Source organism: Sinocyclocheilus grahami, unplaced genomic scaffold (genome assembly GCF_001515645.1).
Source record: "Sinocyclocheilus grahami isolate Dianchi unplaced genomic scaffold, SAMN03320097.WGS_v1.1 scaffold1405.1, whole genome shotgun sequence".
In the NCBI taxonomy this organism is placed as follows: Eukaryota; Metazoa; Chordata; class Actinopteri; order Cypriniformes; family Cyprinidae; genus Sinocyclocheilus; species Sinocyclocheilus grahami.
In genome coordinates this window covers 127,302-144,772 of record NW_015506584.1, presented here as the reverse complement: position 1 = coordinate 144,772, position 17,471 = coordinate 127,302, and the positions used below count along the sequence as shown (strand labels likewise).

At 40.6% G+C, this 17,471-nt stretch overlaps 1 protein-coding gene across 2 annotated transcripts in view; it reads right to left on the bottom strand.

Moving 5' to 3' along the window:
- Positions 1 to 2,679: 2,679 nt before the first annotated feature.
- LOC107570021 (glucose-6-phosphate isomerase) overlaps positions 2,680 to 17,471 on the bottom strand; it is a 19,933-nt gene continuing 5,141 nt past the window's right edge. For both annotated transcript variants that reach the window (XM_016256217.1, XM_016256216.1), the window contains 17 exons: positions 16,335 to 16,425; positions 14,164 to 14,232; positions 13,735 to 13,854; positions 13,192 to 13,275; positions 12,597 to 12,743; positions 12,401 to 12,472; positions 12,251 to 12,295; positions 12,106 to 12,159; positions 11,847 to 11,907; positions 11,182 to 11,225; positions 10,909 to 11,061; positions 10,698 to 10,827; positions 10,519 to 10,595; positions 10,253 to 10,381; positions 3,412 to 3,487; positions 3,240 to 3,306; positions 2,680 to 3,097 (listed from right to left, as the gene is read on the bottom strand). In XM_016256217.1, the coding sequence (XP_016111703.1) occupies positions 2,974 to 3,097; positions 3,240 to 3,306; positions 3,412 to 3,487; positions 10,253 to 10,381; positions 10,519 to 10,595; positions 10,698 to 10,827; positions 10,909 to 11,061; positions 11,182 to 11,225; positions 11,847 to 11,907; positions 12,106 to 12,159; positions 12,251 to 12,295; positions 12,401 to 12,472; positions 12,597 to 12,743; positions 13,192 to 13,275; positions 13,735 to 13,854; positions 14,164 to 14,232; positions 16,335 to 16,425 (1,543 nt within the window). In that variant the 3' untranslated portion in view covers positions 2,680 to 2,973. The remainder of the gene's footprint in view (positions 3,098 to 3,239; positions 3,307 to 3,411; positions 3,488 to 10,252; positions 10,382 to 10,518; positions 10,596 to 10,697; positions 10,828 to 10,908; positions 11,062 to 11,181; positions 11,226 to 11,846; positions 11,908 to 12,105; positions 12,160 to 12,250; positions 12,296 to 12,400; positions 12,473 to 12,596; positions 12,744 to 13,191; positions 13,276 to 13,734; positions 13,855 to 14,163; positions 14,233 to 16,334; positions 16,426 to 17,471) is intronic.

The window sequence follows — 17,471 nt, the reverse complement described above, 5'->3', positions numbered from 1 at the left end:
TTGCTAGAATGTTCCATATTCTTGCTAAGATGTTTCTTAATGGTAACTAAGGTATTTTGGCTGGTTGCTAGGGCTTTTTAAGCAGATGCTATGAGTGTAATGCTTGAGTGTTCTATATAGTTGCTAGGATATTGCTAAGTGGGTGTTCTGGGTAGTTGCTGTGCAGTTGCTAAGGCGTCCCATGGTGGTTTTGAGGATGTTTTGAGTGGTTTTAATAGTATTCATTCATTCATTATAAATCAAAAGACTCGAGTCTATATGAGATTGTAGTGTCTGGATATGGTTCCGATCTCTTCTTCAGTGTAAGTCAGTGAGGTTTTCTCACCTGTTTGGCTCTGGATGTACAGGTGTGCCTGTGTGATCTGGCTGCTGTTGGTGATGTCTAACTGTAGGACGGTGAGGTTTGGTGATGCAGCTTTCTTAAGCTCCAGAGCTCCAGGACTGAGTTCACCCAGAACGCCTGCAAACACCCTCAACCCTGCGCTGTCTAAAAACCTGGCCAGATCATGACCAAAACCCGAATCACAACCTGTGTCCAAATCACAAACAGATAAACACAAGTTCAGTTTCGCCGCATATTCCACAATTCCAATGCATTATGGGTAGTATTGGGTAGCCGTCATTGAAAGCATCTATGTAATAATGTAGCAGCTCATATTTGTTTATAATTTTAATCTGTACAGAAGCCAGTCTGTGTCAAGTGACATCACAAGAATGCAGTGAATTATGGTCTTATAGAAACCAGTGCAGTTAACCTTACTGAGAGAAGTTCAAAGTGCAAAGTGGCAGAGAAATATTGATTTACTGGGTCAAACATGTTCACATTTCATTGCATAAAGACAATTTTGGGACCAATTATATTGTATGTACAGTGACATTTTTTCATGACTATTAAGAACATTTACCCCCAAAATCATTTGCTCATTACTATAATACTGTATTTACTGCGTTATTTTACATTATCAGCCTAAAGACATTCGTTTTTTAAATTTTTTTTTATTTATATATACAGTTATTTATATACTTTATATATACTGTCAATGCTGATAACATACTATATTGATTTTTTTGACTAAATGTAGGACTGGAAGTATGTACTGGAAATTTGGGAGGAATGTCACAATGCAAAAAAAGTCCTAAAATTAGGCTTAATTTCTTAATACAAGCTATAATTTCTTATTTTATATCCAACTCTTGATTTAATTCTTGTTTAATGAGATTCACCCTTCTAGAATCAGTGAAAGACAATTGATATATATTGAGATTCATAATATATACAAATGCACAAACAGAATTTAGCCAATAATGTTTTTTAAATTTTTTTTTATTTATATATACAGTTATTTATATACTTTATATATACTGTCAATGCTGATAACATACTATATTGATTTTTTTGACTAAATGTAGGACTGGAAGTATGTACTGGAAATTTGGGAGGAATGTCACAATGCAAAAAAAGTCCTAAAATTAGGCTTAATTTCTTAATACAAGCTATAATTTCTTATTTTATATCCAACTCTTGATTTAATTCTTGTTTTGGAGAGGTTTAATGAGATTCACCCTTCTAGAATCAGTGAAAGACAATTGATATATATTGAGATTCATAATATATACAAATGCACAAACAGAATTTAGCCAATAAAGCACAGAAGCAAACAGGACAGTGTCTCACCTGTGATCAGTACCGCCTTGTTTCGGGTAGGCAAGATGACCCCTTCTCTCCCTACATAGTGGATGACACTACACAGCACACTCACAAGGCCTACTTTAAGAGCACTTGAATGGACCAAACAGCTCAGCGTCACTCCAGGAACCACGAGCAGCACCAACCACCTCACCGATCGGCCCTCAGCAACCCGCAGAAGCAGCAGCCCAACACAGACCACCAGCAGCAGATCGTATAAAACCCCAGACAGCCTTCTACAATCTCCTCCATTTCTACACCACGCGCAGAAATGAAGCAGCCAGTGCTATCAGGAGATCTAGAAAGGCGCCTGTGAGATTACAACCGGTCTATTGCGCTCAGCTGGTTTGTTGAGTGTGTGAATCTTGTAAATCTTTCAGGTTTTGTGCTTCACACGGCACACAGACATGAATCCCGCCCCTCAACCAGTGCATATCATATTTTGTATATTTAGGCATGTGTAAACATGCCTGCGGCTGTAGAAAAATTGGGCTGGAGGTGAATTATATAACTGTATTATATAAAACTCTAGTCCATGTTTCATCTTAAAAAAAACAGCTATATTGAAACAAACGGAAACTATAAAATAAAAGGATATGGATGATAAAATGTAATGTGCTTTTCACATCATAATTGGATGTATTAATCTGATGAACTGCAAGATTGCACTTGTCTCAAAGGTCTTTTGGCTTGAAAGCATTTCAATAGACATTTGGATCTACTTTCATAACCACCGAGCTTTAGTATCAAGTTAGAGTAATTCTAGATGGATTTTGGACAGAAATAAGATTCAAGTTTCCAGGTGAGCTGATTTTGTAATACGTTCATTTCAGGTAACTGTGACTTTGTTTCTAGAGTGTATAAGGTGGAAAAAGGGGGATCCTCTAAAACAGCTACCAATTAGGGATCTGGTGCTGGTCTATATAATGGACACTTAATTTGTCATCTTTGAGGAAATTTTGCTAAACAAAAAGAACATGCAGCCAGGCAAGGAAGGTGGCAAATAATACATTTATTGTGGTTCCTTGGTCCAAAGGAGAACATGCAATCCATCTTGAATGCGCAGTGCAAACAGATACAGTCATCCATACTGGTCCACAGATACATGATAGAGTCAAATCTTACACAACACACAAGAATCTCATGGCTTATAGATGATGACAGACAAAGTGCTTGTCCTCCTTGTCTAGGCTTACTGTCTGAACTATGCCAAGTGTTAATACATAATTCACTAATCTCATTGGATGAGGGGGCCGGCAGAGGTAGGGTTAAAGGGGAGGAAACATTTAAGAGCGGTTCTTCTTGAAGAAGCTGATGAGTCCGTTGGTGGAGGAGTCGTGGGAATGAACGTCCGCGTCATCCTGCAGCTCGGGTTCGATCTTCTTGGCCAGCTGCTTGCCGAGCTCCACGCTGATGGGACAGATAAAATAATCTGTAAGTGCCTGAAACTTCAGATTTCTCAAAGCAAACAATTTCTCACAAGGTGGTCACAATATGAAGGAAAAGATCTGTCGCTACTTCAGTTTCATAGCAATCTTTGATCTGGACTCACCCCCATTGGTCATAGCTGTTGATATCCCACATCACACCTTGCACAAAGATCTTGTGTTCATACATGGCTGAAATACATGAACAAATTCATCACATTGTCCATGAGTGTGGGGTCAACAAAACCAATGGACATCTACAGAAGGAAGTAGCGATATATCATGTTTGATACTCACCAACGAGTGCACCAAGCATGAAAGGAGTAAGTTTCTTGAAGATGATAGAGTTGCTTGGCTTGTTTCCTTCAAAAACCTACAAAAAAAAAAAAAGTAATGTGTCATTATACAAAAACGGACCACATGTATGGGAGTTAGTGTTGTCAAACGTACTGACCGTGATACCATTCAGTACGGAATTTTAAAAACGTCCATTTCCCGCTAAGATTTGAGCGCTGTTGAGCAGATTCTTAAACGGCGCTGATCGGCCATTGTGTTCACGCGCTCAACAGACACGTCTGTGATTGGCTTCGAACAATCATCGCTTCACGCTCTTCACCGAGAGCTCGCACAGAAACGGGAAATGGGCGTTTTTAATTTCAGTACCGAATGGTATCGTGGTCGGTACTTTTGACCGCGCTAACGGGAGTAAATTCAAATATTACACACCAGATGATCATGCCACACGAAGTAAAAGATTCAAACGGCTTAAATATTCCGACTCCGAAAAATATATTGCGGAGCAAAGAGGAAACCGACAACACGCCGACAGACAAGACAGAGCAGGTTACTTCTGGTATGAAAGAGTCTTAGCTTTCAAATGGTCTTTTTTAATCAATTCAAACAATAAATACTGTTTTGTGTGTCGTGACAGATCGCTGTAGCGCCTCAGTTCAAGCGGCACCTGAACCGATCGTTTCTTCCTCTTTTCTAGTTTTAGCATGAAATGCACACGAATGAACATCAGAAGAGATCCGCGGAAAGCTGTCAATACACATTTTTCAAGTCCACCGACGTTAATCTACTCTCCTGTCTGCAGAAGGGTCAATTTGGGGTTCGGTGTCTTGTTTAAGGGCATCTCAGTCGTGGATACGGAGTGTGGAAGAGAGTGCTGTTCATTCTTCTACATTTGCTGCTGGTATTGAGAATCGAACCTGCTACCATCTGGTAACAAGTCTGACTCTCTAACATTAGGTCACAACTGCTCATGTTGTAGGTCACATGACAGTGCCAACATGGTAGATTTAGTGGGCCTCATTTATCGATCTAACTTAGAAACGAGCGCAGATCCGTGCACACAAATCAACTTACGACAGAGTTCACGTGTGATTCATGAAACATTCGTATGCCGCCAATCTCATCGTACGAATGATCGCATGTTGATAAATGTGGCAGCAGAAAACAATCGTCATTTGAATAGTACGCCCCTAAAAACACCCGGTTTAGAAGCCTCGCCCCAAGAGTTCACGACTCGGGAGAAACGAAACCCGGCCAAAAAGAGGAAGTAATCTCATGAAAGAGAAATTGATCTTACTCCAAAAACACCTGTTAACCTTGTAATTCCAAACAGAATTCCTACATTAAATTATTTAATTCATATTAAAATACTGGTAAATATAAACATTATAGCCTATTTAGTTCCCCTCACTGTACAACAGATTTTTAATTTAACGGAATTCAGCACAGAACAAGAATAAAAAAATAAGTAGTTATAAAATTATATATTAAACCATATAATAAAACACAAATTAGGCTTGTGGCATTCATTATAAACGGCATACAAAAGTCAAGCAAAACTGAAACTGCATTGGGCTCACGAGCCTTTCTCATACCACAAGAATTCAAATGGTTCCACTTTTGCCATATTTGTAACATTTGGTTGCTTAACTATTATTCAATATGTAGCCTAAACAAGGCTTTATACTTCACTAATGTTCTAATATCCGTGTAAAATCCTTCACATGCACAAAAATGTTTGTTTGGGCGCTGCACGCTGATCTTACAGCGGACCTTTTAAAATAAACTGTAACATTTATGTTTGGTTGGACTGCATTTTAGTTTGATGATGAATGGCTGAAATGTCAGGCAACGCTAGAACTAATGTTGTTTGTGTGTGCGTGAGGCGCCTGTGCGATAAGATGGATTCAATCAAATAAAGATATAAAGAAAATAAATAAAATGCATTAATAGTGTCACAAAAATGAGTGTAGCCTATACATGTTGCACAGTTTTTTTCCCCCTTTTGTTAATCTGTTAATTGTTTTAGAGCCTACTATATATTTTGTGTAGTCCTATTTATTTTATAGGCTTAATTTCTGTTTTTCTCCTTTCACAGAAGTGCTGCAGGTGCTTGATGCGTCGATGTGTGAATCCTCATGGTCTTGTTTATGCTGCTATTCACGCATATAAAGCTAAAGCCCTGAATAAAAAATAAAATGAAAAAAGACATTCTCATCTTACTGGTTAATGATCGGCTAATGAGCTTCGGTTGACGGTCAGGAAAATAACCTAAATGAACAAAATGCTGTCGTTCTACAATTCTCCACCGTATTTACTATGCTGCGTTCAACTTAACTCAAACTTGCATACATGAGCTGAGACCAGATGTGAGATTTGATCGTAGCCACCGCTCACGTCCATATTGATCAATTCCAAGTTTTGCGTTGAAACGACTGTACACCCACTTTTCTGTCGTACGTTCCGTTTCGTAAATGAGGCCCAGTATGTTCAGATTGCATTCATCCTACGCACACTCATACTAAATTGAACGTGCTTCTGTAATGGCGGCAAATAAAATATTTTTTCAAAGGAAGCATCTACCATGTGATTTTGGCGAGTTTGGAGTGCCTCCAGGAACAGGGTTGGGAAACACTCTTTTTGCTAGGGGTAGAAAACCCTGCTCCTAAAGAGAGCTATTTTCCTGCAATCCCAAGCCGGCTTCAACACTCCTGCCTGTAATTTTCAAGAGCTCTTCCAGGAGCAGGGTTGGCTACCCCTGCTTAAGGCGAATCTTGGCAATGCTTTTGTATATTTAAACAAAAATCTGAAGTGCATTTGTCAATGCATGTCCACTAACCACCAGGCTACAGTTCCTGTTTAGATACAAAGGATTGTGTATCGACACTTGGTTTTCAAGTAAAGAACCACTCACTTTATGGGGCAAGAGTTTTTCCAGTGCATCTCCAGACATCCCAGCACCCTGGAGCTCCTTCTTGGCCTCTTCAGTGGTCTTTCCCCTCATCAGAGCCTCCGTCTGCGCCAGGAAGTTCGCCATCAGGATCTACCGGATTTATGAAACGAGATGTAACACTTAGACAAACACGGCTCAAATAACATGAAATAACATCTGGGGCATCAGATGCCCAAGAGAACCAGAAAACAAAGACGTGTCCTGAACCACGTAGACCGTGGGCGTACCTTATGATGCAGATTATCTCTGATAGGATGCGGACTCTGAGCAGGAATGAGGAAATCAGCCGGAATCAAGCGAGTGCCTGCGGAGATTAAGATCGGTTGTGATAAACACGTTACAAATGGGCATTAGTATGCCAATTAAACTAGGAACTAGTCCACAGGGGAGGGTTAGGATCACAGACCCTGGTGAATGAGCTGGTAGAAGGCATGCTGTCCGTTGGTTCCTGGTTCCCCCCATACAATAGGTCCAGTGTGGTAATTCACACGAGTGCCAGACTTGGTGATGTACTTCCCGTTGGACTCCATGTCTCCCTGAAAAATCACCAACAACTCAACAAAGTGTCCAGTTATAAGAAACAATGAAGTCCTTTCCTAGAACCTCCTCAGACCAACCTGCTGGAAGTACGCAGCGAAGCGGTGCATGTACTGGTCGTAGGGCAAGAGAGCATGTGTCTCGGCCTGGAAGAAGTTGACGTACCAGACACCGAGCAGGGCCAGTATGACCGGGGCGTTCTGCTCCAGAGGAGCCGAGCGGAAGTGGTTATCCTAACAGAAAGAGTACAGAGCGGTTACTCCCAGAAACACGAACTTTCAGACGCTCCTGAGGTAGACAGTTTGGTACAGTAATGCTTATCTTGTATCCTGGCATACTACAGTTGTGCTTACCATCCAGTGAGCTCCAGCTAGAAGCTGCTCAAAACTGTCAAAACCTATAAGACGACAATGAATAAAGTTACTGGATCATTTACAGACAAAAAAAAAGTGTAAATAGTCTATGAGTGCTAATAGTCTAAAATGATGCATTAGCAGCCTTTCGAATTTGGTTCAGGCAGAAGTTAGTCCAGAAACATACTCTATATAAGTACATAAATGTGAATGTTTGGCCAGAGCTTGATTACCAAATAAACCTAACCAGAACCTAACTACCAAAACAAACCATATTTTTGGGAATAACAATGATGAATCATTCACAGTAGGACCAGGAACATGGATTCAGAACGTAAATGGAGACTATTGAGATTTATTGTTGAATTTAAACCAATTTATCTAGTTAACTCAAGTTCTCTCTATGGTTGCTAATGACCTGAAGTTGACCTGAATGACATAGTTGACCTGAAAGAACAAATTGAAAATCTGGTTATGCTAATACGGAATACCTGTTATAGCGCCCCCTCTGGCAATGCAGAGAATGCAAAACGTACTTGAATTGCATTCTGATTTTATGTACAACAACCAAAACACACCAAATCAAAGTTGCATAGCTAGAAGCATTTGCGTTCACATACATGTTTCAGGCCTATAGGACTGTTCATACAGCAGACGTACCTATGTGCAGTGCAATGGACAAACCGATAGCTGACCACAGCGAGTAGCGCCCGCCGACCCACTAAAACATGAGCATTCAGGATCAGAGAAACAGTCTGGGCTTTGAGAAGCAATATGCTAATTCAGGAACATGGCAGAGTAGTCAAATATTACTGGCAATCATGCATTGTCATTTACACGTTCAGGCATATTTTCAGTTAATCAAAACAAAGATTTCCATTCTCGTGCAATAATAGATTATAATGCACGGAATACTTACATCCCAAAACTCAAACATGTTTTTGGTGTCGATACCAAAGTCCTTGACTTTTGGCTGGTGAGGAGACAGGAAATTCATGTAACTTTTTATAAATATATGATTTTATATCGAAAATATCATACAGCTGACATAACCCTGTACTTACTGCATTTGTGGAAAGAGCCACAAAGTGTTTAGCCACAGCAGATGTCTGAAAATACACAAAATGCTGAATGAGACTAGCAGACAACCATCTATAATGTAGCGCACCGAATTTAATCTTTTTATAGACAGTTACAGCAGTAAAGGTACTAACATCTTTAGCGGCCCGGAGGAACCATTCTTTGGCCGTCTCAGCATTAGTGATGGTCTCTTGGGTGGTGAATGTCTAAAAAACAAAATACATTAAGAAATGTAGTACTTTACAGTAACCAGTTTACTTTGCATTACCAGTTTTGTTTAATATAAGTGTAAATGAACACTACAGTACTGTACAACATTGTTTTCTTTACCTTGGATGCGATGATGAAGAGGGTGGTCTCAGTGTTGAGCTGGGCGAGGGTCTTGGCCATGTGCGTGCCATCAATATTAGAGACGAACCAGACGTTGGGTCCTCCTTTAGAGTACGGCTTCAGAGCTTCAGTCACCATCAGAGGACCCTGAAGAACAAAACGAAACATAATAAATGCTATTCCAAACATTACACAAGTATTGTTCGTGATAAAAAGACTTGACTCGATGAGTCCTAGCCGTCAGTATAAAACAACTGTCTAACAGTATTTACTGCCATTTCAGTCCAGAATCAGGCAAAACTTAGTATGATAATTGTGACTGACTATAACAGACAGTTTTATTCCACTTCAGTTACTCTTGGATCAGTCTAAGCAACAGCCAAATCTCTTTTATTGGTCAATTATGATGAACACTACAGTACTGTACAACATTGTTTTCTTTACCTTGGATGCGATGATGAAGAGGGTGGTCTCAGTGTTGAGCTGGGCGAGGGTCTTGGCCATGTGCGTGCCATCAATATTAGAGACGAACCAGACGTTGGGTCCTCCTTTAGAGTACGGCTTCAGAGCTTCAGTCACCATCAGAGGACCCTGAAGAACAAAACGAAACATAATAAATGCTATTCCAAACATTACACAAGTATTGTTCGTGATAAAAAGACTTGACTCGATGAGTCCTAGCCGTCAGTATAAAACAACTGTCTAACAGTATTTACTGCCATTTCAGTCCAGAATCAGGCAACACTTAGTATGATAATTGTGACTGACTATAACAGACAGTTTTATTCCACTTCAGTTACTCTTGGATCAGTCTAAGCAACAGCCAAATCTCTTTTATTGGTCAATTATGAGGTGTAAACATCCACTGGATCTCAGGAAACTCATGGTAATCTCACCAAGTCAGAACCACCAATGCCAATGTTCACAACATCAGTGATGGCTTTACCACTGAAGCCTTTCCACTCGCCACTGCGCACTCTCTGCAAAATAACACACACATACGCAATGTCAGTTTTCAGGAATTTTCATAGTCAGCTGTCTTTGAAATGAACGATCAATTAATTATATATTATTACTTTAAATGCAATAAACGTAGTACTACTTGTACCCATGTAAAATAAGTAAATACTATAAATTTATAAATAAGAGATTGTGGCTGTCATACCCTGTCAAATGTGGCTTTACCGAGCTCAAGGGCTCTAGCCAAAGCTGTGATATAAACGAACGCAAATAAAATATTTTTTCAAAGGAAGCATCTACCATGTGATTTTGGCGAGTTTGGAGTGCCTCCAGGAACAGGGTTGGGAAACACTCTTTTTGCTAGGGGTAGAAAACCCTGCTCCTAAAGAGAGCTATTTTCCTGCAATCCCAAGCCGGCTTCAACACTCCTGCCTGTAATTTTCAAGAGCTCTTCCAGGAGCAGGGTTGGCTACCCCTGCTTAAGGCGAATCTTGGCAATGCTTTTGTATATTTAAACAAAAATCTGAAGTGCATTTGTCAATGCATGTCCACTAACCACCAGGCTACAGTTCCTGTTTAGATACAAAGGATTGTGTATCGACACTTGGTTTTCAAGTAAAGAACCACTCACTTTATGGGGCAAGAGTTTTTCCAGTGCATCTCCAGACATCCCAGCACCCTGGAGCTCCTTCTTGGCCTCTTCAGTGGTCTTTCCCCTCATCAGAGCCTCCGTCTGCGCCAGGAAGTTCGCCATCAGGATCTACCGGATTTATGAAACGAGATGTAACACTTAGACAAACACGGCTCAAATAACATGAAATAACATCTGGGGCATCAGATGCCCAAGAGAACCAGAAAACAAAGACGTGTCCTGAACCACGTAGACCGTGGGCGTACCTTATGATGCAGATTATCTCTGATAGGATGCGGACTCTGAGCAGGAATGAGGAAATCAGCCGGAATCAAGCGAGTGCCTGCGGAGATTAAGATCGGTTGTGATAAACACGTTACAAATGGGCATTAGTATGCCAATTAAACTAGGAACTAGTCCACAGGGGAGGGTTAGGATCACAGACCCTGGTGAATGAGCTGGTAGAAGGCATGCTGTCCGTTGGTTCCTGGTTCCCCCCATACAATAGGTCCAGTGTGGTAATTCACACGAGTGCCAGACTTGGTGATGTACTTCCCGTTGGACTCCATGTCTCCCTGAAAAATCACCAACAACTCAACAAAGTGTCCAGTTATAAGAAACAATGAAGTCCTTTCCTAGAACCTCCTCAGACCAACCTGCTGGAAGTACGCAGCGAAGCGGTGCATGTACTGGTCGTAGGGCAAGAGAGCATGTGTCTCGGCCTGGAAGAAGTTGACGTACCAGACACCGAGCAGGGCCAGTATGACCGGGGCGTTCTGCTCCAGAGGAGCCGAGCGGAAGTGGTTATCCTAACAGAAAGAGTACAGAGCGGTTACTCCCAGAAACACGAACTTTCAGACGCTCCTGAGGTAGACAGTTTGGTACAGTAATGCTTATCTTGTATCCTGGCATACTACAGTTGTGCTTACCATCCAGTGAGCTCCAGCTAGAAGCTGCTCAAAACTGTCAAAACCTATAAGACGACAATGAATAAAGTAACTGGATCATTTACAGACAAAAAAAAAAAAGTGTGTAAATAGTCTATGAGTGCTAATAGTCTAAAATGATGCATTAGCAGCCTTTCGAATTTGGTTCAGGCAGAAGTTAGTCCAGAAACATACTCTATATAAGTACATAAATGTGAATGTTTGGCCAGAGCTTGATTACCAAATAAACCTAACCAGAACCTAACTACCAAAACAAACCATATTTTTGGGAATAACAATGATGAATCATTCACAGTAGGACCAGGAACATGGATTCAGAACGTAAATGGAGACTATTGAGATTTATTGTTGAATTTAAACCAATTTATCTAGTTAACTCAAGTTCTCTCTATGGTTGCTAATGACCTGAAGTTGACCTGAATGACATAGTTGACCTGAAAGAACAAATTGAAAATCTGGTTATGCTAATACGGAATACCTGTTATAGCGCCCCCTCTGGCAATGCAGAGAATGCAAAACGTACTTGAATTGCATTCTGATTTTATGTACAACAACCAAAACACACCAAATCAAAGTTGCATAGCTAGAAGCATTTGCGTTCACATACATGTTTCAGGCCTATAGGACTGTTCATACAGCAGACGTACCTATGTGCAGTGCAATGGACAAACCGATAGCTGACCACAGCGAGTAGCGCCCGCCGACCCACTAAAACATGAGCATTCAGGATCAGAGAAACAGTCTGGGCTTTGAGAAGCAATATGCTAATTCAGGAACATGGCAGAGTAGTCAAATATTACTGGCAATCATGCATTGTCATTTACACGTTCAGGCATATTTTCAGTTAATCAAAACGAAGATTTCCATTCTCGTGCAATAATAGATTATAATGCACGGAATACTTACATCCCAAAACTCAAACATGTTTTTGGTGTCGATACCAAAGTCCTTGACTTTTGGCTGGTGAGGAGACAGGAAATTCATGTAACTTTTTATAAATATATGATTTTATATCGAAAATATCATACAGCTGACATAACCCTGTACTTACTGCATTTGTGGAAAGAGCCACAAAGTGTTTAGCCACAGCAGATGTCTGAAAATACACAAAATGCTGAATGAGACTAGCAGACAACCATCTATAATGTAGCGCACCGAATTTAATCTTTTTATAGACAGTTACAGCAGTAAAGGTACTAACATCTTTAGCGGCCCGGAGGAACCATTCTTTGGCCGTCTCAGCATTAGTGATGGTCTCTTGGGTGGTGAATGTCTAAAAAACAAAATACATTAAGAAATGTAGTACTTTACAGTAACCAGTTTACTTTGCATTACCAGTTTTGTTTAATATAAGTGTAAATGAACACTACAGTACTGTACAACATTGTTTTCTTTACCTTGGATGCGATGATGAAGAGGGTGGTCTCAGTGTTGAGCTGGGCGAGGGTCTTGGCCATGTGCGTGCCATCAATATTAGAGACGAACCAGACGTTGGGTCCTCCTTTAGAGTACGGCTTCAGAGCTTCAGTCACCATCAGAGGACCCTGAAGAACAAAACGAAACATAATAAATGCTATTCCAAACATTACACAAGTATTGTTCGTGATAAAAAGACTTGACTCGATGAGTCCTAGCCGTCAGTATAAAACAACTGTCTAACAGTATTTACTGCCATTTCAGTCCAGAATCAGGCAAAACTTAGTATGATAATTGTGACTGACTATAACAGACAGTTTTATTCCACTTCAGTTACTCTTGGATCAGTCTAAGCAACAGCCAAATCTCTTTTATTGGTCAATTATGATGTGTAAACATCCACTGGATCTCAGGAAACTCATGGTAATCTCACCAAGTCAGAACCACCAATGCCAATGTTCACAACATCAGTGATGGCTTTACCACTGAAGCCTTTCCACTCGCCACTGCGCACTCTCTGCAAAATAACACTGTGTAAACATCCACTGGATCTCAGGAAACTCATGGTAATCTCACCAAGTCAGAACCACCAATGCCAATGTTCACAACATCAGTGATGGCTTTACCACTGAAGCCTTTCCACTCGCCACTGCGCACTCTCTGCAAAATAACACACACATACGCAATGTCAGTTTTCAGGAATTTTCATAGTCAGCTGTCTTTGAAATGAACGATCAATTAATTATATATTATTACTTTAAATGCAATAAACGTAGTACTACTTGTACCCATGTAAAATAAGTAAATACTATAAATTTATAAATAAGAGATTGTGGCTGTCATACCCTGTCAAATGTGGCTTTACCGAGCTCAAGGGCTCTAGCCAAAGCTGTGATATAAACGAACGCTATTGGCTATTTAAAAAAGGGGGCGGGCCTGCTTGTTATGTCCAGCCTTGTCTTCCTGTTTCAGTTAAACTGACGCCAATACATAAAATAACGGTGCGTGTTTCAAGGCACTTCAGTACACCTTTAATAAGTGAAAATCCAAAAAAAAACAAACAAAAAAAAAACAACGTGTTCTATAACCGAGTGGGTTGTTACACGCATGTTCACTCACATGGCAAAAGCCCTTCATCTGCTCCAGGACTCGGTTCACATCCGGCATCACGTCTTTACCTTCCACCATGATGGGGGTGTTCGAGCGGTTCCTCAGGGCGGTGTGGAGAACAGCACGACCCTGCAAACCAACACGCATATAATATATAGCAACTATGAAAATATATAATAATAGCAGCAATGCTCCCTTTTTTATTGACATGTTTCATACCATGAGCCACAAAAGAGACATTACATGCTGTAGTTTCAGGACAGCCAGTGAGTTAAAGAGGAAACTGAGGATTTTAACAGAACGTTCTGCAATGTGCCAATAGAAATTTAGAGAAGATGGAAGTGGAACTTACACAGAACCAAATTCTAGAAGGAACATGCCTTGCAATTTCAACCTAAAATCAAGCTCAAGTTAATTCTCAGTGAAATGTGTTATTACCTCAGTGAAATTGATCTTTTCTCCAGCAAACATCTTCTCTCTGGCAGCTTCAACGCCCACCGATCGTGCCTAATCATGATGAGACAGGGAAAAAAAACGGTTAATGTGACTCAGAACTTGTGTAAACATACATACGAAGAACTATACAAACACCAATTGTGCTTTGTGTGCTGCTGCGATTACTGTAAGAAATGTGCTGCATTAGAGTGATACAGTTTCACAATCTCTACTTTGATTGGCTGAAGAGAGTACTGAAGTGAAGTACTACTGAGTCAGGTTAAATATGAGCTGTGATGGCAACTAAAGCTCAATCCAATATAAACTCTAATCCAATTCTGAGAAAAAGATGTATAGTAGGAATTGTGAGAAAGTTGAAATTGCGGGATGTAAACTTGGAACTGCAAGATATGTTGGAATTGCGAGATGTAAACGCTGAACTGTTAGACGCAAAGTCGGAATCGTCAGACGCAAAGTCGGAATCGTGTGACGCAAAGTCGGAACTGTTAGACGCAAAATCGGAATCGTGTGACGCAAAAGACGCAAAGTCGGAATCGTGAGACGCAAAGTCGGAACTGTTAGACGCAAAATCGGAATCGTGTGATGCAAAAGACGCAAAGTCGGAATCGTGAGACGCAAAGTCGGAATCGTGAGACGCAAAGTCAGAATCGTGTGACGCAAAGTCGGAATCGTGTGACGCAAAGCCGGAATCGTGTGACGCAAAAGACGCAAAGTCGGAATCGTGAGACGCAAAGTCAGAATCGTGTGACGCAAAGTCAGAATCGTGTGACGCAAAGTCGGAATCGTGAGGACGTAAAATCGGAATCGTGAGACGCAAAGTCGGAATTGTGAGACCCAAAATCGGAATTGTGAGGCGCAAAGTCGGAATTCTAAGAAAGAATTCAGAATTGTGAGATTTATTTGTGAAATTGTGAGATGTAAAGTCAGAATTGTGAGATGTAAAGTCAGAATTGTGAGATGTAAAGTCAGAATTGTGAGATGTAAAGTCAGAATTGTGAGATGTAAAGTCAGAATTGTGAGATGTAAAGTCAGAATTGTGAGATGTAAAGTCAGAATTGTGAGATGTAAAGTCAGAATTGTGAGATGTAAAGTCAGAATTGTGAGATGTAAAGTCAGAATTGTGAGATGTAAAGTCAGAATTGTGAGATGTAAAGTCAGAATTGTGAGATGTAAAGTCAGAATTGTGAGATGTAAAGTCAGAATTGTGAGATGTAAAGTCAGAATTGTGAGATGTAAAGTCAGAATTGTGAGATGTAAAGTCAGAATTGTGAGATGTAAAGTCAGAATTGTGAGATGTAAAGTCAGAATTGTGAGATGTAAAGTCAGAATTGTGAGATGTAATGTTGGAATTGCAAGATGTAAAGACAGAATTGTGAGATGTAAACTCTGAATTGCGAGAAAAGTCAGATTTCTGAGTTTATATCTCGCAATCTAGCAATTCTAACTTTATCATAACTGCAAGATTATTCATTGCTCCCATGTTTGCGCTGCCAAATTATGCATACAAGTATACTTTTGCTGCAGACAAGCGCCAACTTAAAGCTAAAACTACTTAAACATTACACCACACACAGGCCCCGTGTGTCCCAGTGATACGGTTAACCAGATTCATCCATTCTATTCTCAGTAGTAGCAGCTTTAAGGACACATGCATTAAGCCAATTAACATCTGGAGATGGACAAACACACACACGCTTCTGATGAGGAGTTTGAGATTACAGTAACAGCTCCGCTCCTGTACTGCTGTTTAACACTAACACTCTTTACTCTGATTTTATGAAGAAATTATTCTGATGTGAAGATTGTGGACCGTACCATGTCGAAGAGCATGCGCAGGACTTCTTCATTAATGAGATTCTTAGAGTAATCCAGCAGAATGTCTCCATCCTCTGTCGTCAGCTGTAAACTGCTCAGAAGACAAATCACACACATCATTAGGGATTCATCCATTCTATTCTCAGTAGTAGCAGCTTTAAGGACACATGCATTAAGCCAATTAACATCTGGAGATGGACAAACACACACACACACGCTTCTGATGAGGAGTTTGAGATTACAGTAACAGCTCCGCTCCTGTACTGCTGTTTAACACTAACACTCTTTACTCTGATTTTATGAAGAAATTATTCTGATGTGAAGATTGTGGACCGTACCATGTCGAAGAGCATGCGCAGGACTTCTTCATTGATGAGATTCTTAGAGTAATCCAGCAGAATGTCTCCATCCTCTGTCGTCAGCTGTAAACTGCTCAGAAGACAAATCACACACATCATTAGGATATACAAAAGCTGGATTTGTTGCATTTTTCTTCATGTACAACACGGATAATCCAAGAACATCATTCAAGCCTAGTATATACACAAGTGAGAAGACCTTAGTGAAGTTTAGACTGGGAAAATGAATTAAACAGACGAGGAAAGCTAAACGAGTCATTTGAGAAAATGTATTAGGCCCATCACACTGTTATTTTAAGCAGTGAGGCTCGAATTGCAGCAATGCCACATTACTCTCGAAATTTAATTACACTCAAATAAATATTTTTCAAATATTTTTTAAATTGTTATTCTTCTCCTCACAATTTAAATTCCTGATCTATCCTGATCTAAACTTAAATCAAATTAATCCGAACTATATTAGATTTAAATATGGTGAATGAATATAAAATGTGTTACTATTCACACACCACACGTTCAGTATAATTCACGCACTGATTCGTCTCTGTGGTGTGTGTGTGTGAGAGAGTGAGAGTGTGTGAGAGAATGTGTGTGTGAGTGAGGGAGTGAGAGAGAGAGAGAGAGAGTGAGGGAGTGAGAGAGAGAGAGAGAGAGAGAGAGAATGTGTGTGAGAGTGTGTGTGAGTGAGGGAGTGAGAGAGAGAGTGAGGGAGAGAGAGAGAGAGTGAGTGAGAGAGTGTGTGTGTGAGGGAGTGAGAGAGAGAGTGAGGGGGAGAGAGAGAGAGAGAGAGAGAGAGAGAGTGTGAGTGTGTGTGAGAGTGTGTGTGAGTGAGGGAGTGAGAGAGAGAGTGAGGGAGAGAGTGAGGGAGAGAGAGAGAGAGTGTGTGAGGGAGTGAGAGAGAGAGTGTGTGAGGGAGTGAGAGAGAGAGTGAGGGAGAGAGTGTGAGTGAGGGAGTGAGGGAGAGAGAGAGTGAGTGAGAGTGAGGGAGTGAGGGAGAGAGAGAGTGAGTGAGAGTGTGTGTGTGTGTGTGGGGGAGTGAGAGAGAGAGAGAGAGAGAGGGAGAGAGAGAGAGAGAGAGAGAGAGAGGGAGAGTGAGGGTGTGTGTGTGAGTGAGTG